The sequence below is a fragment of the Triturus cristatus genome, chromosome 9 (genome assembly GCF_964204655.1).
Source record: "Triturus cristatus chromosome 9, aTriCri1.1, whole genome shotgun sequence".
Lineage (NCBI taxonomy): Eukaryota > Metazoa > Chordata > Amphibia > Caudata > Salamandridae > Triturus > Triturus cristatus.
In genome coordinates, this window is record NC_140592.1 from 444923958 (window position 1) to 444951851 (window position 27894).

Below are 27894 nucleotides of genomic sequence, written 5' to 3' on the forward strand. Positions count from 1 at the left end.
TTTTACCCATTTTAACACCTAACTATAACATCTCTTTTCAGCTAATTTACAGTGAGAAGGACATGGCAAACGATTCTCATAATAGTTACGGGACCTATTTCTTCACAAATTTAACCACTTCAGATCTAGTTTTGTTTAAAGACATTAAAAAAAATATAGATAACAATTCCATGACAAAACACTCCTCATGGCTTGCATATTACACATACCTTTGACAAGAATTTTTTTTTTCGTATAGCCACTAGGGCTATTATATATAACATTACCTTATTGCACAAATGTAACCACTTAATTCCTGGTTTTTGTTGAAAGACTGTTTTAAAATATACAAATACACATAAAGAAGCCATAACATAACCCATGTATGCACACACACACAGAGTGGAGATGACAAAAAGAGATTTGGGCATCTAGACGATTGCATTAAATTTGGCTGGGGAATAGGAAAAACTTTTCAGGAGAAACCGAAGATTGTGAAAAGAGAACCAATGTCCCTACTTGGGAGAAGTTAATCAGGACAGCTGTACGATGGTGGTGACTTGGGACTAGGAGCTGTTGAAGATTTAGTGAACAATATGGGACAATATAACTGCTTACATTTGAGGAGGACCTATCAATCTTTACAAGTTTTACATAATTGTAGGATTTTGGCACCTTAAAGTAGCCTACAAATGTTAGACATCTGCGCATATGGGTCATTAATAGATTTCCATATCTGGGACCACATTGCATGGTGGTCTCAGGCAGTGGCATCCAGCGACTGTAATCTGAACATAAACAAGCCCTGTGGCGGATATGTTTTTGATTGAGGGTTTCAACCAACGGAACTAACTGAGGCTTTAATAGTGGAAGCTCTGTGCTTGCAAGCCCCTAAATGAGGTGAACAAACTACCAGTTTGGTGGGGCAGAGGCACAGATGATTGATGTTTGAATCAGGCACAGCCTGAAAGAGATAGGTGGAATCCTAGGTGTCTTCAGTGTGTCTCACCAGTTGTTGTCTTCAAGGGGACACAGACAGTTCTTCCACCCGGTTCTGAGGTGGTCCAGAGTGCCTGGGGCGTTAATGATCAGAACTTGGTAAATTTTGGAGATCCAAACCTTACCCAGTGCACCCATAAGGAGCTTGGCTTCCTGCAGGTTGAACTCAGGGAGAGGGTCCATCTGAGAGACATGGGATTGAAGAGCATGTCACAACTGAAGGTATTTGTAAAATTGTGTGTTGGTAAGGGTGTAGGAGTCTTGGAGTTCCTGAAAGGATCACATATCTGTATCTGACCACACATTGCCCAGCACTGAAATACCTATAAAGTTCCACCTCCCAGTGCCTTCCAATGCTGGTGCCAAAATGCAATCAGGTACCGTGCCAGAGGGGCATTTGCTGTGTGAGTGTTGTGTCCCAGTGAGTGTGGCATTGGGTGGTCCTCCAAGCCAGAAGAGTAGTTTTAGTTACCGGGAGGGGTGCTGTGTGAGATCGGGGAGTCATAGAGCATGGCCAGTATTTGGGAAAACCCTAAAAGGGATAGCCCTAGTCTGTAGGTGGGATCTGACCGGCCCCCGTTAAACCAGTTGTGAATCACCAGGAGGTGAGAGGCTAAGTAATAGAGGTATAGATTGGCCCACCCAGGCCACCTTCATATGGGGCATGCTGGCAGTGAGCAAGGGTGAAGCAGGGTCTGGTCCATGCCACAGGAAGGGGTCGCAACCCTACCTAGGGCCTGGAACCAGATCCGGAGAGGGAGATTTTGAAAGATATAAGGAAACCTTGACAGGATTATCATTTTGTAAAGGGCTGTGCGACCCATTACATTCAGGGGGAAGGACTGCCATTTAGAGAGGTCAGATTTAGCCTTTCGCGCCAGGGTCCGAGGTTAAGGGACCAGGTAAGTTCAGGGCTTAATGCTACCCAGACAATCAGGTATTTAAAACTGAGACAGAGGAAGAGAATATTGTCCTGCCAGTCAAACCAGTCTCAGGTCAGGGCCAGCATCACCAGCACTGATTTAGAGGGGTTCACCCTGAGACCTCCCCAAAGTACTGAAGGATGCGGAGGCAATGAGGACCACTCATTGCGAGGTCTGCAAGATAAAGAAGGACATCATTGGCATATAAGTCTATGCAGTCTTTGTGACCCTTACTCCATCTCCAGCCGCATATTGGAGCATCATTACAAAAGAGGTGCGCAAGTGGCTCACTCGTCAGATCAAAGAGGAGTGGGGACAGGGGGCAACTCTGTCTAGTCCCTCATCCAATGCAGAAGTCACTGGAGAGAACACTATTAATCTGGACTCGCATTGTGAGGTTGGAGCATAAAGCCTGAATCAGTCCACAAAAACGGTGCCTGATCCTGTCACATATCTGTACTAGTGGCAGGTATCCCCTGTTGACTGTTTCAAATGATTTTTCAAAGCTAAGAAAAAGTAAGGCTACATCAGGTGGAAGGAGATGACAGTGGGCCAGGGCCACTTGTAGGTGCCGGAGGCAATGTCTCGTGCTACAGGCTGGCATAAATCGGCATTGGTCTGGATGTATCAAGGTGTGACCTACTTGAGAAGGATGGACAGCAGTGCTGCCACGATCTTGACCTCACCATTGATGAGGGATATTGGATTGTAATCGGCGCACTCTGCTGAAAGAGGCTGTGTTTTCAGGATCACCACAACCGTGGCAGTGTCTACCTTCGGGGGAAAGGGGCCCTTCTGTGTCATTATAAAGGGCCAGAAGTTGGGGAGTCAGTATATCAGGGAATGTTGTATAATGCTCTGCAGGGAGTCCATCAAGGCTGGGAATGTTCCCGTGGGTCACAGTGGACAGAGCTGTGCTTATCTCCTCAGCGAAAGGCTCATCCAGCATTCAGGTTTTGGCCTGGGACAAGCAAGGAAGGGGTATGTCATTAAGGAACAAGGAGAGAGAGTCAGGGTCCTCTCCGGAGGACTCCGTGTATAGGTGATGATAGTAATAGGCAGAGTTTTGAGCTATCTCTGGAAGAGCATGGGAAGTGTTATCATGCTCATCAGTGATTTCAGACACAATCTGTTCACCAGTTGATGGGAGACCAAACAGTACAGTAGCTTCTCACTTTTATACCCCCACCCATAAACTCTAGCTGTTGTGACACACCATAGAATTTTGGTGACTTCCAGCGATTGGAGGTGAATTTCCTCATGCAGGAGGTTTAGCCATTGGGAAACTTTACTGTGTGGGTCTGCCGCAAGGCTTCCCTCTAGGTAGGGCGCTGGCTTCTAGCTGAGTGATATGGAGGGAGCGGGAATGCTTCTGTGCCCAAATTTGCCCCTTTGCACATCCCCTCGTGGTCGCCTTACTGGCAGCCCAGAGGGTGCCAACAGCGGTGACTGAGCCTTTGTTAGTGTAGAATTACACTTGCAGTTCGTCTGTGGTACAGGCCTCCAGGACAGGAACTGTATTGAAGTCACAGTCTATCAAGGTTAACCCCTGTGGGAGGTCTAGGAGGATCTTTGAAAGGTTGCAGAGATTGCTTAGAGCTGCTTTGGGGAGCATAAGCACTTACTACGTTGATGTTTTGGCCCTTAAGCATTCCAGTGAGGGCAAGTAATCATAGGAAAGGAGCAATGCAATAAGATTGCCACCCCTTGGGACCCACAAGAGTATCCTGAGTTGAAAACCCTGTTGTAGTCTCTGCAGGAAACGGTTTTGCATGAGGTGGGTCTCTTAGAGCATTAGGTTCTCAGGGAGATGTCTGTGTGCAAAACTGAGAACTGCAGTGCATTTCACATGGTCAAAGAGATCATTAATGTTTCAGGACAGTACTCATAGAGAGGCTATAACAAGGGGAAAAGAGTTTGAATGTGGTTGTGAAGTAGAAGAGTAATTCTCCTCATCGCACCAGGAGGAAAATATGTGTGACAGTAGCGCAGAATAGGGAGCCGTGCCTCAGGTCATGGTGCGTGAGATGCATTGTAGATGTGTGTCTGAGAGCAAGTAAAAACAAACAAAGGTACAAACAAATCAGGATGATCAGCAAAATCTTACTGAGTTCCCACTGCTCCAACATCCTCCCACCCATACTTCTACCCCAGCACCCCATATTTCTACACCAGAAGCATCTTTCACCTTGAAAAAGAAAACTGAGGTGCAAAACAATTTGGAAAATGGTAACGGAGTAATGGAAATGGAGTAGTGGATACCTCCTTAATCTAGGAAAACTGATGACCCTCAGACCATAATGATCAGGTTCAAGCATGGAGGCCTTGGTGCCCCAAAGACAGTTAATAGCACAGGACTCACAGGGTGGGTCAATGAGAGAAGTCAGTGTCTGCGTGATATTCATTATGAAGTACAGGTAGTCCTCCCTATCCAGCAGTTGCTGCTCCACTGCTTCAGAGGTCTATAAAGAGTCTGTTGGAGTGGGAGACTGACTGCATGCTTGGTGGAGATAGTGAGGGGGATTTGAAGTGATTGTTGTGGCGTTGTTTCTGTGAGCAAATACAGTATTGCCGTGGTTTGGGTGCTGTTGCTGTCACAGCTGGCTCGGCAGGTTGGGTCCCCCTCGGGGGGTTCCCAGCCTGTTCACGAAACTGGCGTTCTTCCATGAGCCACAAGCAGGCAGACTCCAGGGTGTGAAAAAAATGGGATTTGTTGACATAGATTACTCGGATCATTTACTGGCAGGAAATAAGAGGCAGTATGGGATGCCAAGTGCCCTGAGTTTCTACTTGACCTCCAGGTAGGAACAACGTTGCTGCTGAACCTCCTGAGAGTAGTCAGGAAAGAGAAGAATTTAATCGTTTAAGAATAGAATATTCCAAAGTATATATTTTTGGTTAAGGAATCTAGGTTTGTAGATCACTTTCCATATCCTGAAGGATGGAAAGAGACTACAGCAGTTGAACAAAATACCAGCAGATCATTGTGAACCACAATTTCACAAGAGGTATTAAGTTTATGAGATGTTGCTCAACTTTGATTAATTATAAATTGATTTTCACTGCTCTGAGTATCTGCTCTTCATTTTTCTTCCATTTAAAATGTTGGGCATATCTAATCAAAGAGCTCAGTCATTTAGTTTAAATGCCTCAATTGACTATTTAGCATGCAACTCTCTCTATTGACCGGGTCTACATCTCTGTACCATCAGTATTGCCTGTTGGAGCTAGTTAGTGGATGCTTTGTGGCACATGAGTGGCATCTCATGTACTGCTGTTACATTTATACCTGGAATGTATTTTTCTAAATATGGCAATTCCTTTTCCAGTAGTCACTACTTTTGCAGTCCCTTTCCATGTGTGATGCTAATTCAACATGACGACAGTATGACAACAGTGATTGTAGTCATGTCAAGGAAGGATGGCTCATTTTCTTTTCTTCTTGTGGGAAAGAAGACACATAAATGTAAATTATAATATATATTTATGTATATATATATTCACTGAAAAAACCATAGGTTTCAGGGGCGTTATAGTTAGCAGGACTTTTCACTCGTACAAAACCATAGAAATTCCCCCGTTATAGTTAGTTCAGCTAACTATAACTCACGCGCCCGCAATGCACTGCTGATGACGTCACATATTACATCACTCATGACATGGTCAGTGACATCACTCATGACATCACTGATGCATAGAGGTGTAAAAAGGGGCGTGGCCTCAGAACACCTGTCTGCAACGCAGCTCCCTGGCACATACTGGAGATACCTGTTGGGCTAGTTGGCTCTCAGGGACCCTCAGTATTGAAGTGGAATTAATTCCCCAACTTACAACTGGCCAGGGGGCACGTTTGCAGAGTGCTGCAAGGAGTGGTCGTGGCCTCCGGCGCGATGCCAGTCTTTTATTTATTTTATTTTTTTAAGAAGGAGGGCTGTGTGGTCCCCCATCTTTTTCTAATTTATTGGCCCTGGGGACCCCATCCCCCAGGGCCTGCACCCTAATTTTTTTTGTTGAAAAAAATTAATTTGGAAGGGGGCCGCGTGGCCCCCCTCCCAAGGCCTTAATCGACCCCGGGGACCCCAACCCCCGGGTCATGGCCTTTTTTTTTTTATTCTTTTAGAGGGGAGCTGCGTTGCCCCCCTCCTCAGGCCACTTATGGGCCCGGGGACCCCATCCCCCGGGGCCGGCCTTTGTTTTTTATTATTTTAAAAAACGATATATATTTATAGAAACACCTAGGACATGCTGGACAAACCGTATGTACCTATCACCATGTCGATTTGCGTGATATTCATTAAAAGGCGACTATGCAACAATGAATCCACGTGGAATGTATTTACACCGCTAGTGAAGCTCTGACATGTCTGACGCCCTACCGCGCCTAATTCCGGCGCCCCCGCCGGTGGGTACTCTCCAAGTAGACACCCTTGTCGTTTATTTATACAAACATGGGTTGCTATTGACGGGCACATTTAATACACACGCACACCAAGCCATTCAAAGGGGATTCAACAAAAATTCGACCAAACTATGCAAGAAACCCCCCTCACGGTTAATAAAACACACATCCACCGCCGGATGTGTAATACTTTTTATTTTACTCTCTGGAAAGGAGACGAACCTCACTTGAGAGTCACAGCGTGCTCCTGGCAGAGCCCAATGCTGTGTTACACCCACCAGTGCCCGCCGAGTGCCACACACCTCTGTGTTGCATTCCACCAGCTAGTGCGTATGCTATGACACTCTCTAGCCCATGTGCACTGTAACACCACCCCGTGAATATGTCATGCCACACTTGCCTTTGCACGGGTTATATTGCCCCATCTAACGTGCCTTCCTCGATGCCTATGTTATAACGCACAGCGCGATGCCATACATCTTACAATCTGGGATCCATATCTTTGTCACAGTGCATATGCAACGTTACACTCCCCAGCACATACTTTATATGACAACTTTAGAGACTAGTTAGGTTACACAACACTGCCCTGTCCATATTACACTGCAAGGCGAATATCGCATAGCACGCGCTAGTGCCTGTGCTATCTCACGCTCTCCAATGAATCTGTCATTACGCACAATGTATTGCATATTATATTTCACGCCCGGTTCATCTTATATCACACTTTTTGGTGCATAGTTTATACCATATACTATATCTAGTTTTCATTTTCAATCGTACTCTTAGGACTATGTTCTATATAACACTGCGTCCACCTACCCTTTGCGATGGGGGTGGAGGGTCAGGGGGTGTTTCTGCCAAGTGAGCCCGGAGTCACAGTCACAAACGTCCTCTTCTTCCTGAATAAAGGTGAGATTATGCTGCATACTTGTTCATATTTTAAGTAATTCGCACAGACACACATTTTAAAAACAATAAAGTTCCTAATACCCACCTTCTCTGAACAGTTAGCTTGCTGCCCCATCCACCTCCTCCCTATCCTCTGTTGTCTGAATCCATGGCATGTATGGTTGTACTACCATTGCCTCTTCCTTTTGCCCACAATGGTCTATTACATTGCCACAGCCTCTCTTGCAAGTCCTGTATTGTTGGTTTGTTGCCCCTGCCCCCCTTTCCACTGCCCTGCATAGTCTGTTGTGCTTCCACGGCCCTTCCTGCCTGCTCAGTGTGGTTAAATTGTTGCCTTTGCACCCTCCTACCTGCCTTCAATTTTCAGAGTCCGTGCCCCTGGCCTCTGCCTCTCAACAGTATCCTAATGAACAACTAGATTGCTAACATTCTATAGTTATTAAAAAAGTGTGGAAAGCCTGACATCATCTTGATGTAATCAAAACTGTAATACCTAAAGCATTTCCTTTAGAAATTACATATATGAGAGGGTCTTATTGGCATCAAAATTATGGTTAGTGCTCTAAAAGACTAAAATAAGGACATATTTTCTGAGTTTTCAAATAGCGACAAAGCACTTTTAAATTATTTGTTATCTTTATGTTTTTTTATCCAGTTGACCACTTGATTAAATGTTGCACTTAGGGGAGAGGATGTGGTGTTACTTCCAGAACTGCAGACTTTGCAACTGGGGAACCAGGTTGAAGTTTCTGCTTCAGCTCGACATTCTGTGATTCTGGTCAAATCACTTAGTCTCCCCATGTCTACAACCAAAATGAATTTGTTCTTGTGTGATGTAACCAATGCTCATGTAAAGCACTCCAATACCTGACAAGTCTGCACTATATAATACTGCAAAAACACAAAATAATAAGTGTTTTGCACACTTCTGAAATTGGGCTATATTTGGGCTACATCTGGGTGATTTTGGGCTACATTTGGGCTCTTTTGTCTCCGGTGGCCATCTTGGGAGATTTATTTGTTATGAAGTTTCCTAATTTCCTCATGTACTGCAGTCTCCTCAGTAGGAAATGCTTTCAGTTTTTTACTTTGATTCCATCATGAAGGTATTCAGATATGTCACACATTTGCCATAAATTCTGAATGTTAGCACTCTAGTTGCTCATTAGATCACTGTAGTAAAACTACTGTTCACCATGGAAGTCTGCTCCTGGTATTAAAAGTGCATGTTTCAGTCTGCATGTCAGAATTTTTTAATGAAATAGAAGAGGATTTGAGAAGTCACTCAAAATGTGCCCTCATTTTCTTTCTTCAGCATTAATCATAATTTCTATGGCAAAACGAACCCCCTCATTGTGTTCCTTTTTAAATTAAATGTTTTAAGTGTTACCAGTTTATTCCAATCAAGATGGCTTCAGGTGTGCCATACTTTTGTCATAATGAAGACAGTAAGCGCTCTAGTTGTTTTTAAGAACATTCTGGGACATTCTGTCATTGGGCTATACTTGGGCTACATCTGGGTGATATTTGGGCTACATTTGGGCTCTTTTGTCTTTGGTGGCCATCTTGGGAGACTTATTTGTTATGAAGTTTCCTAATTTCCTCATTTACTGCAGTCTCCTCAGTAGGAAATACTTTCAGTTTTTTACTTTGATTCCATCAAGAAGGCATTCAGATGTGTCACACATTTGCCATAAATTCAGAATGTTAGCACTCTGTTTGCTCATTAGATCACTGTAGTAAAGCTACTGCCCACCAGGGAAAACTGCTGCTGGTATTGAAAGTGCATGTTTCAGTCTGCATGTCAGAATGTTTTAATGAAATAGAAGAGGATTTGAGAAGTCACTCAAAATGTGCCCTAATTTTTCTTTCTGCAGCACTAATCATACTTTTTATGGAAAAATGAACCCCCTCATTTTGTTCCTTTTTAAATTAAATGTTTTAAGAGTTTCCACTTTAATCCAAGCAAGATGGCTTCAGGTGTGCCATACGTTTATCATAAGTAGGACTGTTAGCGCTCTAGTAGTTCTTTGGAACACTCTGGGAAGCTGCAGTAGAACACAAAGGAATCAACTGACAGTCTCTGCCCTTGTTGGATGTACATGTTTTACTGAGAATGTCAGACTTCATTCTCACATGACTGAGAAAGATAATGTGAATTTACAGAAAATAAGCTCTCAGTTTAGCTTATAGATCACCTTCCAAACCTCTGTGGTAAAAGCATGAGAAAATATTTTTCTCTCAATCATGATATCCCAGCAGAAGGCTTTTTCACATGGTGAAATCACCTTAGAACATACCACAATTCCTAAAATGAGTATGGTGCCATCAACAAATGATTTATAATGTAACTAAAGTCTTAAAAACTTCTATTAACTGCAATGCTTTTTAATGAGGTGCTATCATGTATATTGGTCCCAAGATGGCTGCCAACACTTCTTGGATGAAGTGCTGACAGCCAATCAGATCTCAGGATGAGATGTGTGGTTAGGCTCCGCCCAGATATATATATGCTTTTAAATGCTATTTTCTCAGGAAATACTGAACAGATTTACACCAGACCTGCAAAAGGCACTTCCTTGACGTTATGGCTACCTCTCTGCCAAACTTCAAGTAATTCTGTTCAGCCGTTCGGGCTGTAGCTGTGTCTAAAGGTCCTATGGAAAAATGCATGGGGAAAACGCGTTTTGGGACCCCCCTTTTTTCTCGGCCCCTGCTTGACGAATCACCCCGAGACTTTCAGGGTAGGAGCTGAACGGAGCGCCCCATTAGTTTTGAAAATTTCGCGAGGATTCGTCAACCGCCGCCAAAGATATTCAAAATAGAATTTTGAGATTTCCTAAGGAAACTAGGTTGTAACTACAACTATCTACTGGCGACCGCCAGTAGATAATATATATATATATATATATTATCTACTGGCGGTCGCCAGTAGATAGTTATAGTTAGGACCGAGTTTCCATAGGAAATCTCAAAATTCTATTTTGAATAACTTTGGCGCTGATTGACTTATCTTTGTGAAATTTTCAAAACTAATTGGGCGCTCCGCTCAGCTCCTACCCTGGAAGTCTCGGGGTGATTCGTAAAGTGGGGGCTGAGAAAAAGGGGGGGTCCCAAAACACGTTTTCCCCATGGATTTTTCCAGAGGGACTTTAGTCGCAGCTACAGCCTGAACAGCTTAACATAATTAAGTGAAATTTTGCAGAGAGGTAGCCATAAGGTCCATGAAGTGCCTTTTGCAGGTCTGGTGTAAATCTGTTCAGTATTTCCTGAGAAAAAAGCATTTAAAACAATATATATATCTGTAAGCGTGCAGCGTACGCGCTGGGTGCGCGCACTTGGCACTGCGCGAGCGCACTTCTGATTGGTTGTAAGAAGTAAGTAAACATTCTAATCAGTGGAAATCAGGAGGCAGCGGCCGCCATTTTGTCTCTCACATAAAGAGGGGGTGAGAAACAAAGGGGGAGAATGTGAAAAGGGGGCAGAGTGGGGGGATATTAACCCACTAGGCATTGTAAGGGGGTCACAGTAGGACCTTGTAGGGCAAAAAAAAAGATTTATATTTTGAAAAAAATATCGCCGAGTGCGCGCACCCAGCGCGCACCCGAAAAAAATCTTTTTTAAAAAAAGAATAAAAAATCGCATTTAAGTGTTTAGATATAAGGTGGCTCTAAAAAGAGCCCTTGTGTTTATTGTGTGTTTTTTGGTACCTACAAGTAAGTACCGATGCAGAGTCTAAAGTTCAAGAGGAAGACTCTGTTGCCTTCATCAGTGAAGTGTACACCATCTCCTCTATAAATGTCTTGCATGTTGTAACACAAGTTGTTGTGGTATATAGAACCCATACCATAGTCTCTGAGGAAAGCAGAAATAGATTTGTTGACGTGCTTCCTTGCTTTGTCAATCTGTGGACAAAATTGGTTGGACCAGTTCCACTTTTGCCTTTGGCATATATTAGAATATACAAAGGCAGTTTGTGGAAAAAGTGACATCAATTGTACAAAGGTGTCCTTAATAAGCATTTCCAGACCTACCCCAATTAGAGTGCCTAGGTCATTTCCACCACAGTGCACAATAATAAGGTTAGGCTGTGGGAGATGTAGAAAGGTTTTCACCAAAGGCATTAATTGGTGCCACTTTAACCCTCTCTGACCAATCCATTTAATGTCTACATTTGGCAAAGCAAGGTCTCTCACCATACCTCTTTTTTCTGCAAACTTTTCACTCCAGAAGACATAGCTGTGACCTACAATCCACACTGTGAACATCTTCCAAGGAGATCTGGATGCACTCAGGAGGTGTCTTTCAGTAGAAAGGCAATATGAAATGAAAGACAGTTGTAAAATGGAGGCATACATATTTTTTTAACATAAAAAGAACACATTGGCTGATTCAAATCTTTTAACAGAAAAAAGTAGGCTGTATGTGTATATTTTTAGAAGCATGTTTTGTATTGGTTCAGAAAATTGTGTTCCCACAGAAGATTAGATTGGATTTGCTGTTAGGTTGGACAGGTGAACTACTCTTGCTCTTTGGATTTGAAACGTTGTGTGCTGAACTTCTGACCTCTCTCCTCACAGCAGTGTTCCATGAGCTGTTGCTATGGTAGCAGGCAGAAGTCAAGTTGGGGGAAGGGTACATTTGGAAAGGGGTTGAAGTTTTCAACCAATAGAAATGTGTGATTTCATTTGAAAAAAAGTGGGAAGCACTGAGATTTGAAATTAACATGTATATGTGTGAAAAAAGAGAGGGAAACATTGCCATTTACTGGTTCTGGAGAGAGGAGAGAAGTGTAGAGCTCTGATATTCTGACTCTGATAGTCTGCTGTTTGAGTGGCACATTTCTTAAACAACTAATTAATTTTAAAGGTGAGTTATGAGTTTGAGAGGGGAAGTATGTGGTGATTTTTGAGAAAAATATTAGAATTGTGAATCTTATTCAAAAGTTATGTTTTACATTTTGAGGTTTGGGAGATATTTAACTGTCTTGAACTTGTAAGATATTATGGAGTATGTTTTCACCATAAGTTAATGTGTACTGGTAACAATAAGGAATAATGTTTTGTGCCTACCATCAAACCATGAGTCTGTGTGCAGAGAAGAATTGTTGACAGAGATTTAATTTGTGTTGCTGTTGAAAAGTAAGACTTGCAGTTGAAAGAAAAGGACAGCTTCTTTTTAATTGTGATGGTTAGGATTTAGCAGAAATCACTTTGAAAGAAAAGAGAGGAAAATGGCAACACATTTGAAATTAGCATTAGTTCTGTAAAACTTGCAGTCCCAGGAAAGGGGCAGCCTGTGTTTTGTGCCTACCAACACAGCATGAGTCTGTGTGCATATAGGAATTGTTGTCTGAGATTTAATTTGTGAAGTTGTTGTTCTGTAAGAATTGCAGGCACAGGAAAGGGGCAGTCTGTTTTCAAAATACAGATTAACTCTTACCACACATGCACTGTTACATACATCCCAGCAGTCTTCATGCAGTTTTGGAAGTCTCTTTGCTCATCTGTCTTGCACCAGACAATACACAGTCTCCAGAAACACACTCTTGGCACACACGCAGCAGCTTCTCCAACACTCCCATGCGTAGTACTCAGCTCTGTGTGCTGTTTCAGATAGCACTGTGTAACGCAAACACATTAAACGTCACCAAGGCTCATTTCCTTTGCTCTAGTGTAGTCACTCACCCAGGTTGCACATGCTCATGGTATGAAAAAGCAGTAAGGACATGTGCTCTTTTCTGCCTCTGTAATCTACAAGGAAAATGTGTCAGGCTGTAACAGTAATTATCACTTGCTCTACCACAGTAGTAAATGTGCTTTGAAATTGCCAATCAAATTCCATTTTCTGCTTAGAATCACACCATAAGGCTGTGTGCGTACAGGAATTGTGGCCAGAGATGTAATTTGTGTAGCAGTTGTTCTGTAAAACATGCACTTGCAGGAAAGGGACAGCTTGTTTTCTTCAAATGTGGTGGTTAGCACTCAGCAGAAAACACTAAAACGCAAATGAGAGTCAAAAAGCTAAAACATTTGAAACCAACAGGGTAGATTTCCCTTTCAAAATAGCAAAGGCACAGGTAGTTGCCATATGTTCAAAACTGAAAATAACCCTTAGCACACATGCACTGTTACATACATCCCAGCAGTCTTCATGCAGTTTTGGAAGTCTCTTTGCTCATCTGTCTTGCACCAGACAATACACAGTCTCCAGAAACACACTCTTGGCACACACGCAGCAGCTTCTCCAACACTCCCATGCGTAGTACTCAGCTCTGAGTGCTGTTTCAGATAGCACTGTGTAACGCAAACACATTCAGCGTCACCAAGGCTCATTTCCTTTGCTCTAGTGTAGTCACTCACCCAGGTTGCACATGCTCATGGTATGAAAAAGCAGTAAGGACATGTGCTATTTTCTGCCTCTGTAATCTACAAGGAAAATGTGTCAGGCTGTAACAGTAATTATCACTTGCTCTACCACAGTAGTAAATGTGCTTTGAAATTGCCAATAAAATTCTGTTTTCTGCTTAGAATCACACCATAAGGCTGTGTGCGTACAGGTATTGTGGCCAGAGATGTAATTTGTGTTGCAGTTGTTCTGTAAAACATGCACTTGCAGGAAAGGGACAGCTTGTTTTCTTCAAATGTGGTGGTTAGCACTCAGCAGAAAACACTAAAACGCAAATGAGAGTCAAAAGCTAAAACATTTGAAACCAACAGGGTAGATTTCCCTTTCAAAATAGCAAAGGCACAGGTAGTTGCCATATGTTCAAAACTGAAAATAACCCTTAGCACACATGCACTGTTACATACATCCCAGCAGTCTTCATGCAGTTTTGGAAGTCCCTTTGCTCATCTGTCTTGCACCAGACAATACACAGTCTCCAGAAACACACTCTTGGCACACACGCAGCAGCTTCTCCAACACTCCCATGCATAGTACTCAGCTCTGTGTGCTGTTTCAGATAGCACTGTGTAACGCAAACACATTCAAAGTCACCAAGGCTCATTTCCTTTGCTCTAGTGTAGTCACTCACCCAGGTTGCACATGCTCATGGTATGAAAAAGCAGTAAGGACATGTGCTCTTTTCTGCCTCTGTAATCTACAAGGAAAATGTGTCAGGCTGTAACAGTACTTATCACTTGCTCTACCACAGTAGTAAATCTGCTTTGAAATTGCCAATCAAATTCTGTTTTCTGCTTAGAATCACAACATAAGGCTGTGTGCGCACAGGAATTGTGGCCAGAGATGTAATTTGTGTTGCAGTTGTTCTGTAAAACATGCACTTGCAGGAAAGGGACAGCTTGTTTTCTTCAAATGTGGTGGTTAGCACTCAGCAGAAAACACTAAATTGCAAATGAGAGTCAAAATCTAAAACATTTGAAACCAACAGGGTAGATTTCCCTTTCAAAATAGCAAAGGCACAGGTAGTTGCCATATGTTCAAAACTGAAAATAACCCTTAGCACACATGCACTGTTACATACATCCCAGCAGTCTTCATGCAGTTTTGGAAGTCTCTTTGCTCATTTCTCTTGCACCAGACAATACACAGTCCCCAGAAACACACTCTTGGCACACATGCAGCAGCTTCTCCAACACTCCCATGCGTACTACTCAGCTCTGTGTGCTGTTTCAGATAGCACTGTGTAACGCAAACACATTCAACGTCACCAGGGCTCATTTCCTTTGCTCTAGTGTAGTCAGTCACCCAGGTTGCACATGCTCATGGTATGAAAAAGCAGTAAGGACATGTGCTCTTTTCTGCCTCTGTAATCTACAAGGAAAATGTGTCAGGCTGTAACAGTAATTATCACTTGCTCTACCACAGTAGTAAATGTGCTTTGAAATTGCCAATCAAATTCTGTTTTCTGCTTAGAATCACACCATGAGGCTGTGTGCGCACAGAAATTGTGGCCAGAGTTGTAATTTGTGTTGCAGTTGTTCTATAAAACATGCACTTGCAGGAAAGGGACAGCTTGTTTTCTTCAAATGTGGTGGTTAGCACTCAGCAGAAAACACTAAAACGCAAATGAGAGGCAAAAGCTAAAACATTTTAAATTATTGAAAAGCTAAAAAAAAATTTAAATGAATTATAATTACAAAAAGGTATTTTTTTAACAGTTTCTTGCAGGTATTGCTGAGCAACAGTGAAAAAATTAAAAAATGCCTTTAAGGACAAGAAAGAGGAAAGAAAAGCAACAACAACTATATCTGGACAAAAATGGAGAAAAAAAAATAGGAGGAAAAGCTGGTGATGGCAAAAAGAAAAAGTCTACTGGTAAGCAGAGTAGAGATTTCTTAAAAAAGATCTTCAAAAAACAAAAAAATGGAAAAAATAAATGTAAAACAAACAGTGTTTTAGGTACAAAGCAACAACAGAGTCAACAGCAAAAAACAAAAGCTAATGTACAATCAGAAGTAAGTAAAAGTGATTTAACACGAAAATTAGATTTTAAAAACATTCGTCGAAAAATGTTTCAGAGAAGAGTGATGTTAAATTTGCTAAAGGATGTGAAAAAATATAAGAAAAAAACTAAATTTATTAAGAAAAAAAAATGTATAGAAAATATTGTAAGTAAGGCTTTGGAAATAAAAAGAAAACTTTTCATTTTAATTTTGAATAGGATGCGTAGATTAGATAAATTAGTCAATGCAATGAAGTCACAAAGCAAAAGGAAAAGAGAAGTGAAAAAAAGTAACTTTTGTAAAGTGTTCTTGGGAGAATGGAAGCACAGATCAAGTACTGAACCATTTTTTAATGAAGAGAGTTATCTTCAAAGTAATAGCTTGTTGCATGCAGTTGACACCAATGGTAGAGCATATGAAGTTAGAGATGGTTGTGTGATGGAAAAGGAGAAAATGGTTCCAAGAAATGAGGAAGAAGTGATGGCTGCTGAGGCTATGGGGAGACGTCCAAAAGCCCCAGTGTACACTTGGAATTGTAGTAGTATTTGTACTGTGCGTCAGGAATCTATTGATAAATTACGTGAGTTTCTAAGAGAATTTAGTAAAAAGAGTGTAAAACAGAAGATTAAGGTGCTTCAAAGACTAGATCCATGCAGAGTGAGAGAGAATACTGGTTTGCAAGGACATTCTCTGGCTTGTCTATCTAGGAAAGTGTGTCAAAGTGTTTTTCACCATTTTAGCATGCTGGCTGTTCATCATACTGAAATGAGAAAGTTTGTGAGAACATTGTATTTTGCTAAAAGTCCAGCAGTAAAGTTAAATGAGTTAAATAATGCTCTGTTCCGTGGATCTGTATCAGATGTAGTGAAGGTTACTGATGAGATTCAGTTTTGTTACTTCGTTCCAGAAAAAGAAAGTGCAGAAAAGGACACAGTTAATGAGGAAAATGTGGAAGAGAATGTAGAACTCACTGTTACTAAAAATTTTGAAGATGAAATATTTACTATCATCTCCAATGAAAGACCAATTATTACTTGTATTTGTTGCCGGAGAAGTCATTACAAAATTCAAACAAGGAATGTTGATCTGTATAAAAAAAGTGAAAATGAAGATAATTATAAGTGGAAGGATTTTGCAACATATATATTTCTGGAAAATTGTTATGAATTGGGTGAAGATCAGCGTATTTGTAAATACTGTTATAATAAGTTAGAAGAAAATAGAATGCCGGCCAGAGCTGTACATAACAATTTAGAATTGGATGCTATTCCTGCCGAACTTTCTGATTTAAATACATATGAGTCTATACTCATTCAATGTGTTCATCCGTTCCAGACCATAGTACGTATGGAGCCCAAAACTGGTAAATTACCTCCTTCAGATTTACTGAGAGGTTTAAAAGGAAGAGTGGTGTATTTGCCATTGGATTTGAAAAAAAATATGGAAACTATTGATGCAGATACTTTGGAAACTGAACCATTAGTTATTCTGGTTAATGGTATACCTACAAAGAATAAGAAGATTTGGCAGGAGCTGGTAGATGTACGGAAAGTACAAAGAGCAAATTTATATTTGAAAAGGAATAATAAATGGTATGAATCAATTTATATAGATGAAGATGAAGAAGATTTACAAGAAGACACAGAAACACCAACTGGGCAAATTGAAAAAGTGGACAAGTCAAAAGAAGAAGAAATTTATGAACATTTTAGCATACATCCTCTTCATTCAAAAGAAGTTATGGGAGACACTATTGATCTGTTTCAGATGAAGAAAGCAAAAGGAACTCCCGTTAGTGTATGGGAGAAGAGCTTGGAAGCTCGATGTTTTCCCCAGCTGTTTCCTACAGGAAAAGGTGGACGATACGATGATCGCCCAGAACAGGTTTCAGCTTCTGAGTATCGGACTACAAGATTATATGCAGAAGATCCAAGATTTCGTCAAAGTATTCCTTATTTGTTTCATCTTTTATTCGAAAGCGACTTGTCTGCACTATCTTATGCAGTAAATCACATTTTAAAAAGTGGAGTACATCTACATAATGTGTCTGCTAAGGATTTTATGGACAAAGTGCAGCACCGGGATGATCATTTGGAAACACAATTGATCAATCTCATGGCTTGTCAGCGTGGGACGAATGAATATTGGTACCGACGCCATGGAGAATTAAAATGCATGTTACGGAATTTAGGAACTCCAACATGGTTCCTTACCCTAAGCTGTGCCGAGTACGCTTGGGATGATTTACTGGATTTTCTTCGAGAGGCAAATTCTAACATTAAAAACATCGAATACAAGACAGCAGGAGAATTGTGCTCATTGGATCCGGTTAATGTTTGCAGATATTTTAATCATAGATTTGAGGCTATGATGTCCTTCATCTGCAATAAAAAAAATCCACCTCTTGGAGAAGTTGTGGATTTCTTTTGGAGAAAAGAGTACCAAGCAAGAGGTGCTCCTCATATTCATATGCTGTTGTGGATCAAGGATGCCCCAAAATTTGGAACAGATGCAGATGAACAGTTTTAAGTTTCATTGAAGAATATGCAACATGTGCTATACCTAAAAGCACACAAGAGAAAAAGTTAAAAGAGCAAGTTCTACGTTTTCAAAATCATCGGTGTGGAAAATACTGTCGAAGAAAGTACAAGAGCAAAGAAAAATTCTACACAAAATGTTGATTTGGATTTCCAAGACCTGTCCTTTCAAAAGGAAGGGTAAACAGTTTTATGTCAGCTATGCGACATACTATTACAAGAAAATCGCCAAAAAATAACTATAACCTAATAAGAAAAGAAGAGTCGAAATACATATATGACTACAACCCAGTTATTTTATCCATGTGGAATGCTAACATGGATATTCAGTATGTGGCAGACAATTCTATTGCTGTTGCTCGGTATGTCACATCATACATCACTAAATCTGAGAAAACAGAATTGAAGGAAATGTGGGAAGAGATTTCTCACGAGAAGACTGTCAGTAAGAAGCCATACAGTTTCAGTTTAAAGATGTTATCGCATCGAGAAATTGGCTCTTATGAATGCTCAGATAGGTTATCATCTGCAAGTCTGTACTCCAAATCCAGAAGAATAATTTGGGTAAGTTTAGGCCTTGCAGGAATGCGAAATCGGGTACTGAAATCTATTCGAGAAATTGAATATTTAGCAGAGTTTGAACCAGAAAGTACAGACATTTTGAAAACAAATATGTTGGACACATATTACCCAAAAAGAAGTCATCATCTTGAGAACATGTGTCTCTATGAAGTGCTGCAGAATTACATTTTTGTTATCAATGTTATTTTTAAAGAAATATGGACAGTATGTAATTTTAATGATGCAACGTTGTAGAGCTGATGGAACAAAATTGGACACTTTAATAAAGAAGTTTACAGGAAATCAATTATCAATATCTGGAAAAACTTTTGTTGCAGTTGCAATAATTTTTGATGATGGGCCTTCTATAACTTCTCGTCATTACACAGTTTATCTTAAATGTGAAAAAGGATGGACACTGTGTAATGATTCTTAATTGATTTTCAAGCAACGTTTGCCTTATGATTTACCAAATTGTTACTTAATTTTTCTAAAACCAAAATTTTAGATACAAATTGCACCATCTGAACAAACCATTATTGCGATTTTATTGGATTACCATTGGATATTTCATCAAAAAAGAATTTAAAAATTACCATTTGGCCTCATGGAAAGGTAAAAATTTCTCTTGTGGACTTCTTTGACAGATATTATTTTGGTGTATGTGCTTAAGCAACAAGATTTACAGACGATATTTATTGCAAAAAGTTATTGTTCTTACATGATATTTTTATTAAATATGTTACATTTCTATAAAGGTATGTTTTACTTAGAAGAGATTCTGGGCTTTTTTTAAACAATCTTTCAGATTGTTAATTTTTTTGCCCGCTGTTAAGTGATGAATGCAATTGGTTTCACAATTTGCAGTGAAATTCAATATATTCTGAAAACAGCAAAAAAAGGGCAAAAAATTACTTTGTTAAATATGAAAATATGTTTACTGTATTCTAAAATGTATTGTTAAATATTAATACTTTTTTCATTTTTTTCAGATCGAGAAAGAAAATTTAGTAAAATTAATCCTTTTTTCTCGCAATTAAAAAAAAAATATTTATTTATAATTAATTTATTTTGTGGGTCAGGTAAGTTTGAAATATCTGTATTTTTCAGCCCTTTACTTTCATGCTCCCTTTTTTTCACTTTTCCTCACTCTGCTTTTCTCATTCCCCTTGTGGTCCCTCAAGGACCATGAAGGGTGAAAAAACATTTTATTTTTAAAAAAAACACAAGAGGTGAAAAAAAATGATTAAAAAAATAAAAAAAATTTAAGAGGTAAGATGGCTCTAAAAAGAGCCGTTGTGTTAATACAGGGACAGAGGAAGGAAAGAATGGCAATATTATAAGGTGCCGCACTTGTGCTGCTGTATCTTATTATCTATAGGGGGAATACTGGACTCCCCAAAAGCAATAAGAGCGTAGCAAGTATTGCACCTTATATGTACACTCTGAAACCGAGGGTAAATGTCCAGAGGATCAGAAGAGGGTGACGCTCCCACCGCAGAGGAAGTGCTCGGCTGAGCTGCCGATGATGTACTCGGCTGAGCTTCTGCAGATGTGCTTGGCTGAGCTGCTGGAGGGGTTTCTCTAGTAGCTCGAGCAAAAGTCACAGGATGTACATCCCTAATGTGCCTGAACATAGTGAAGATACTAAAGGAGTACTTCTTCTTAGGATCTCCTCTAGATAAGACACGCCCACAAAGTTTGCAGGTGCCTAATGGAGCATTGACTTTCTTCTGCCCCTCTGGAAATGTAAAATATTGCCAGACAAAAGAATCTTTCTGTTTCCTCTGTCTCTGTCTGATAAGCCTCTCCTGCTCACTCCCAGAAGATGATTGCTGCTCTGCCATTGTATCCCAAAAACAGTTCAGCTCCTTCTCCAAGGGAATCAGAAGAAATAATGAGGGGAATGGGTGTGGTGTATGAAGATTCTGGAACTGAAAGTACTTTAAACCAATGAAAAGTGTTGTTTCTTGATCACATGACTTACCGTGCGCGCAACGTACGCTTACGGTGCGCGCACGGTACAAGTACTCATGCGCGTACGTAAGCCGCGCGCATGTGCATACGGTGCACGCCCGTACGACGCACGCGCACATGCACATTAGGAGCATGCGCGTAAGGCGAACACGCGTACCACGCGCGCGCGCATGCGCGTACGGAGTCCGCGCGTACGCATCGAAGACGAAGTACGCATGCGTACGTAAATCACGTACGCGTACGCACATGTAGCACGTAGCTATGGAAACAACGTGCGCGCACCGTACTTGTACCGTACCGTGTGCGCACCGTAAGCTTGCGGTGCGCGCACGGTAAAAATCCCTTTAAAAAAAAACAAACAATGTTTAGAGGTTTGTAGAAGATATTAACTATGCTGTTCAATTAGATCTAAACATTTTTTTAAAAAAGGTGAGCCATCCCATATTGCAGGATACATTAAATCAATAATTATATACATAGGTAGCATATTGTAAAAAAACAAATATAAAAAAAAGAAAATCTAAAATTTGCATTTAAAAAACCTTGCAAATTCACTGAAAAAACCATAGGTTTCAAACACGTTATAGTTAGGAATTAGCATTTAAAAAACCTTGCAAATTCACTCAAAAAACCATAGGTTTCACACATGTTATAGTTAGCTGGACATTTCGTTCGTAAAAAACCAATGAAATTCCCCCGTTATAGTTAGTTCAGCTATCCACTGCTGATGACATCACATATTACATCACTCATGACATGGTCAGTGACATCACTCATGACATCACTGATGACATCTCAAATGACATCACTGATGACATCACTGATGACGTCATCCATTGAGTATGTGTTTCTAAACAGTTTTAATATGTTTAATACATATAGGGAAAGGCCTGTTGAAGCATAAATGGGTGTACAAGTGTGTAAATGGGTGATTTTCTGTGGTGCGTAACTGACTCTATAAGTGAGTCATTAAATGTATCTTATTGCAGACTAGTGACTAAACTGTGTGAATGTCTGTATGTGTCTGTATGTTGGTGTATAAGTGGCTGCTTGGTTTTGTGAATAGCTATATGAGTGTCTATATGAGTTATTGATTGCTTGTCTGAGTATCTGTATGGGTTCCTGAGTGTTTGTGTGGGTAGGGTGTGTGTTACTCTGTGACTAGATGTGTGAGTGGGTGATTCAGTGGGTGCATGGTTTTAAGAGTGCATCTGTGATGAACTGTATGGTTGAGTGAGTGTATGTATGGGTGTGTTAGGGATTGAATTTATATCTCAGTGGTACATTTGTGACTAACCACATATTTGAAAGGCAGTATATATGCGTGTAAGAGTATATAAGTGGGTAGATGTGAGAGTGTGTGATTGTGAGAGTGACTGTATGGTTGAGTGTGTGCTGGTATCAATGATTCTATAAGAGCATAAGAATGTGGTACTATTTTTATGAGTCAGTGACCTTGAGTGTGTATAACCGCATAGGTGAGTAAATGGGAGTGTGATTATTTGCATGACTGACTAGGTGTGAGAGTACCTCTATGGATGATTGGTGGTGTGTGAGTGTCTATATAGGTGTATAAATGCATATGATAGTCTTTTATGGAGTGACTGTAAGTATGAGTGACTGTACAGGTGAATGAGTGGAGGTGTATGTAGACCTAAGAGTAAATAAGTGGGTATGTAGTTTTTGCTATTGGAGTATTTATGGTTTTGAGAATGGAACTCTGAAATTTTGAGTCGGTGTATCAAAGGTTATATTAGGGTGTGAAAAGATGCGGTAATTTATCACATGGATGACGTCATCAGTGATGTCATCAGTGATGTCATTTGAGATGTCATCAGTGATGTCATGAGTGATGTCACTGACCATGTCATGAGTGATGTAATATGTGACGTCATCAGCAGTGGATTGCGGGCACGCGAGTTATAGTTAGCTGAACTAACTATAATGGGGGAATTTCATTGGTTTTTTACGAACGAAATGTCCAGCTAACTATAAAATGTGTGAAACCTATGGTTTTTTCAGTGAATATATATATATATATATAAAATGTATGTAAGTGAACACAATGTAAAGCAAACAAATTGATGAAACATTCATACATAATAAGTTACTTACCCTGACACATGCACAGCTAAATAGATGAAAACCCACTAAAGAGGCTTATAATATTACCTGTTGTTGTCTCTGTTACTATATTAAAGCAGTATGTCCAGTCTCACAGCTTAAGACTTCAGTGTTATTGATGAAGTGAAGCAAATGAAGAGAAATATTATATTGAAGAAATTGTTCTCCTACAGTGTGTTGTTTGAGCTTGATATTTTTTGATGGCTAAGGGGATTTTGGTTCTCTTAAAAAGAAAGAGTTTCTAGATCTCTGGGGAGCTAACTTCCTGTTTTCAGTGCAAGGGTGCAGCTGATTCGAGGGTAAGGACTCAACCTCATAACGTGGAAATCTTTGGTTTGGAATAATGGAAAATCCAATAAGTAATTGGGTCATTAATTGCTCCTACTAAACAGGTCTGAGAGTTAAGTAGCCAAATATGTATTTAAAAAGTCTTAATAAAGTACTCCTAGTTTGACTGAGTCTCAAATTCTTGAAGTTCATTGTTACTCTGTGACAGTCCATATATGTCCCAGTACGCAAATGTAGATTTCTTTTAAAATTATATTTTCTAATCCAAAAACTTGATTTTGGGAGTGCATATTGAGACCTCAGAAGTGTACCAAAGCTGGCTTTCTTACTGCTCGTATGGTAAGTGGAAAATTCTGCCATTTCACAAAGAAATGCTATAAGGAGAAGAATCCAGTGGTGAAGTTTTCACTACTATACGGATAGTAAGGATGTGGCAAGTCAGCCAGTGCATTTTCTCCTAATATAACATTTCTGCCAAAAATGAAAAGATTTTTCATTGCTACTCAAATCAAGGCAAATTACTTACTTTATTAGTCTTGCTAGGAGTGGCCATTAAAAAACCTTGATTAATTACTGAACTTACCATGCCCTTTTGTGTAGCTGAGGAACACAGGATAGTCTCCCCTGTCAGCAAAGTCATCTGCTTGATCAATCAGGGCCTCCTTCATTGCATCATAGCCACAGATCACCAAACTTGGCTTGTTTCCCAAATAAATTGTATAGACTGGTCCATACTTTTTATGGAGCTGTAAAAAAACATTATAGTCAGCAACAGTGACGACAGACAAACATGATCGAGTATCTAATTAAAAAAATTATAAATAAAGTTGAACACCATATAAAAACTGAAAATAAAAATAAAAATAAAATAATGCAATCACGGTGCTACAAAATAAATAGACATTAAATAAATGTGGTATATCTTAAAAAAATAGGTTGATAAATTAAAATAACACCACATGGTCAACAGTATTTTGGTTGTGCGAAAAAATCCCCAAATCCTTCTGAAAAGTATACATTTAAATTATCTGGAAATAATTATCCAACCACAGGAGCTGAATGTTTCTGCATATTTTGATATTAGATTTCTTTAATCCTTCCAAATTTTAAATTGTTTAAAATTTCTAGCAGGCATGAATTCGCATTAACAAAGACTTAGAAACATTGCTGTCTGTTTTGATTATTAGACTAAAGTGAGCAAATCCTGACAGACAACTAATTTTGTCATGGCAAAATCTACAAGCCAGAAAAGAATTGGTGGGTACTTGCCCATGTTTGTACTGCTGCATCACAGTGTGGCAACTTACAGTACATTATCTCTGATTTTCCTTTCCTACTTTAATATCACTGTCATGGACAGAAAATATCTATCTAACAAGTGCCAATGAAATGCCAAAGAGGGACATTTTAATGTAACATCTGAAGAGTCATTACTCAATTACAACTTGAGACTTTGGTGAGCTGTAAGTGTCCTGAAACGAATTAGGAATATTTGTCCAGAATGAGTAAGAACAAAGGCCCAGATTTACAAATCATTTGCGCTATTTTGTATGGGGTAAGAATGTGGCCTAACGGCTGGGGCGGTGGACCTAGTAGTGGGGAACCGGGTTCGAGTCTCAGCAGGGACGCTCACCATTCTACGATTCTGGGCAAATCACTTAATCTCCCTGTGCCTAACAAAAGAAAAAAATGAATGTGTCCTTGTGTAAAGCAACTGGTGCTCCTGTAAAGGCACTCTGATACCTCTGGGTCTATTTCGCCCTATATAAAATTCTCCAACAAAAAAAAAACTCTGTGTCATGGGCATTTTCAGTTGGTGGTTCATGGGCCTTCCCTTTTACAACCACCCGTGGCTTTTGACGCCAAACCCTTGCTACTAACAATAGTTGACAGGGTTTTGAAACATAAAATAATGCATTTCTGAAGCAAAGGTGTTAAAAGGAGAAAAACTTTGATTTCTTCAAACGTTTTCCACTTTTCATGGTTGCTGCACTATGCAGCACACACCCAAAGTGGGGGAAAGTTGTAAAGTTAGATCCTTCTAGAACAAAACCTTAGGGGGCAGAAAAAAGGGGCAGGGTTGAGCATATGTTTGTGATGTCCTGTGCAACTCTCTTTGTTTTTGTCTCCACTGGGATAGCCAATGGTGAGAAGATCTTAGGATGTTTCAACTTAACCAGCCAGTGCAAACTTCCACCCATACACATCTTCATATTCTCGATCCAGTTTTCACAAACTCCATGCAGGTGGATTTGGTTTATCCCATCCCCATTGCATAGTCATACCACTATATGGCCCCCCTTAAGATGTCAGAAACCTCCTCTACCAATGTCCAAGCCATGCAGGAAGAGTATGTAAATGGTCTCTGATAACGCCACCAGTCTTTACTGCAGCTTTGAACTAGGAAACCCCAGAACTTAACACCTAACCCCATACTGCCAACCGTCAAGTAACAGTATGGATTAACAATGCTTTGGAATCTCTAGCACTCATGAAATCAATTACTAGTATTCGCTCAAATGCTTCTGCAGAATGTTTACTGAGGCACTCTCAGCGATGAAGAAAGCCTGTAAATGTCTGGAACTCCTCTGGCGGAGGAACTATAATGTAGATGATACAAAATACCTACCTCAATGCGCTGAAAGAATATAATAAACAACTGAGAAACACGTGCGCACATTTCTATGCCCAGAAGATCGAGCTGTCGAAAAACTCCTCTAGAGAGCTTTTTCAGATAGTTAAGTCATTGACTTTGTTGGAATGAGTCTCTGTTACAATCTCTCCCTCACCTGATTACTGCAATCAGGTTGCATTCTATATTCTAGAGAAAATAGACACCATCTATGTGTCTTTGCCTTAGAGTGCTATGAACTTCCAGTTCCCTTTATCGGGGCAAATACCATACATTCCATCAGGAGGTTGCCTTAGTCTAAAAAGTATATCGGTGGCTGAGACTCACCTTTTACTCTCTAAAGTGAAATCTAGATCTCAACTCGATCCAGCCTCTCTACTATAATTGAATGGGGTCTGGAGGCCCTTGCCCCCATTGTCTGTAATTAACTAAACTAGTCCTTCTCTACTGGAGGAGTTCCATCTGATTGGAAACACTCCATGATAGTTCCCCTCTTAAAGAATCCTCCTTTAGATATTGCCAAACCTGAAAATCTGAGAGCTATATCTCTACTACCTTTCTTTGCTAAGATTGCTAAACAATATGTCAACCAGCAGCTGATGAATTTTGTGGAAGAGAAGGAACTACCATGTGAGTCCCAGTCCAGTTTCAGACCACTCTTCAGGACAGAATCTGCCCCTCTCTTGGCTTTAAAGTCACTGCGTCTCTCTGCTGATGAGGGCCAGACCGCTGCCTTAGTCACGCTTGACCAAAGTGCGGCCTTTGACATGGTGTCCCATGGTCTTTTATTACAACATCTATTGAGGCTTGGGGTAGGGGGCTGTGTTCTGGGCTGGATTGCAGACTTCCTTCAAGGTCAGACGTTTCAGAATTTTCAGCAGCCCTATACTTCCAAGATACTACCTCTGCAGCAGGGAGTGCCACTGGGCTCTGCCCTGAGGCCAACTTTATTTAATTTGTATATGCACCCCCTTGCTGAAGTAATTTATTACCATGTTGTCAAAACAGTATCCTAAGCTGCTGACACCCAATTGATCATAACCTTGGTGCAGGACAATAGCAAAGGCACAGTTGACTTCAGAGCATGCCTGGCAGACCTTGCTAAATGGATGGACTCTAGCTGACTTACATTTAATGCAGGTAAAACCGAAATCCTGGTAGCAGGAAAACAACCTTCTATATGGTCCACTGCCTGGTGGCCGAACAAAATAGGCCTTATGTCCACTCCGAAACCAAAGGTGAAAAATCTTGGCATCTGGTTTGATTCCACCCTATCTTTTGATGACCAGATTTCTGCTCTCGTTGGAACCTGCTTTGGAACATTAACGATGATTTGGAAAATCTTAGGGCTCATGCCTGATTCCACTGAAAAAATCTGTAACCCAAGCTCTTGTGGTATCATGTATTGATTACTGTAATGTGCTCTATTTAGGGGCCTCAAAGGGTAGGCTGAAAATACTCCAGAAAGTGCAAAATGCTGCAACATGTCTGCTTTTGAACATTCCTAGACTCCCGTCTATTGCCACAGCTCTTGCTAAGCTTCATTGGCTTCCTGTTGAGGAGAGAATTTCAAAGCTCTATACACTGTTCCTGGAATCTTCAATCAGAAAGGGCCTCGATATCTCTACCCCCTGATAAAACCATATCTCCCAAGATGATGCTTGAGGTCTTCTGGGACTGTCCAGACAGTGATCCCTAAAATTAGCAGAATACATCTAGGTGACAACTCTTTTAGCTGGTTGGCTGACAAACTCTGGAATCTGCTACCCTTAAATCTAGAATCCTCCAAAGTTCTTTGCAGAAAACGTCTGAAAACTTGTTTTTTCAGGAAATCCTTAGATCATTAGTCTGCTTCTAGCTGGCTCTCTCACTAGGCTCTCAGTTGGAATCTAGTGCAGGGACACTTCGAGCTGGAGTAACCAAGCGCCTTTCACATCTAATAAAAATGAGTGCAAGTTAGTGTGAGTGAGAAAATATGAGATATGTTATGCTTTGTCATGGTATGTTACATTATTAATAAAGCCTAAATGGTTACCATAAGATGAAGGTATCCTCATGAGTGAATATAAGAGTGAGTGCACTTGAGAGTGAGGGAGAATGATTGTGAATGAATGGATGGAAACAATCCGAATGAGTGAGACTGGGTGAAAGTGTG

General features: G+C 40.4%; 1 protein-coding gene across 8 annotated transcripts in view; it reads right to left on the reverse strand.

The window, feature by feature from the left end:
- Positions 1 to 27894, reverse strand: part of LOC146798110 (cytochrome P450 2F3-like) — a 585105-nt gene that overhangs the window by 134722 nt on the left and 422489 nt on the right. For all 8 annotated transcript variants that reach the window (XM_085625327.1, XM_085625332.1, XM_085625334.1 and 5 more), the window contains one exon: positions 23691 to 23853. In XM_085625327.1, coding sequence (XP_085481453.1) covers positions 23691 to 23853 — 163 coding nt within the window. The remainder of the gene's footprint in view (positions 1 to 23690; positions 23854 to 27894) is intronic.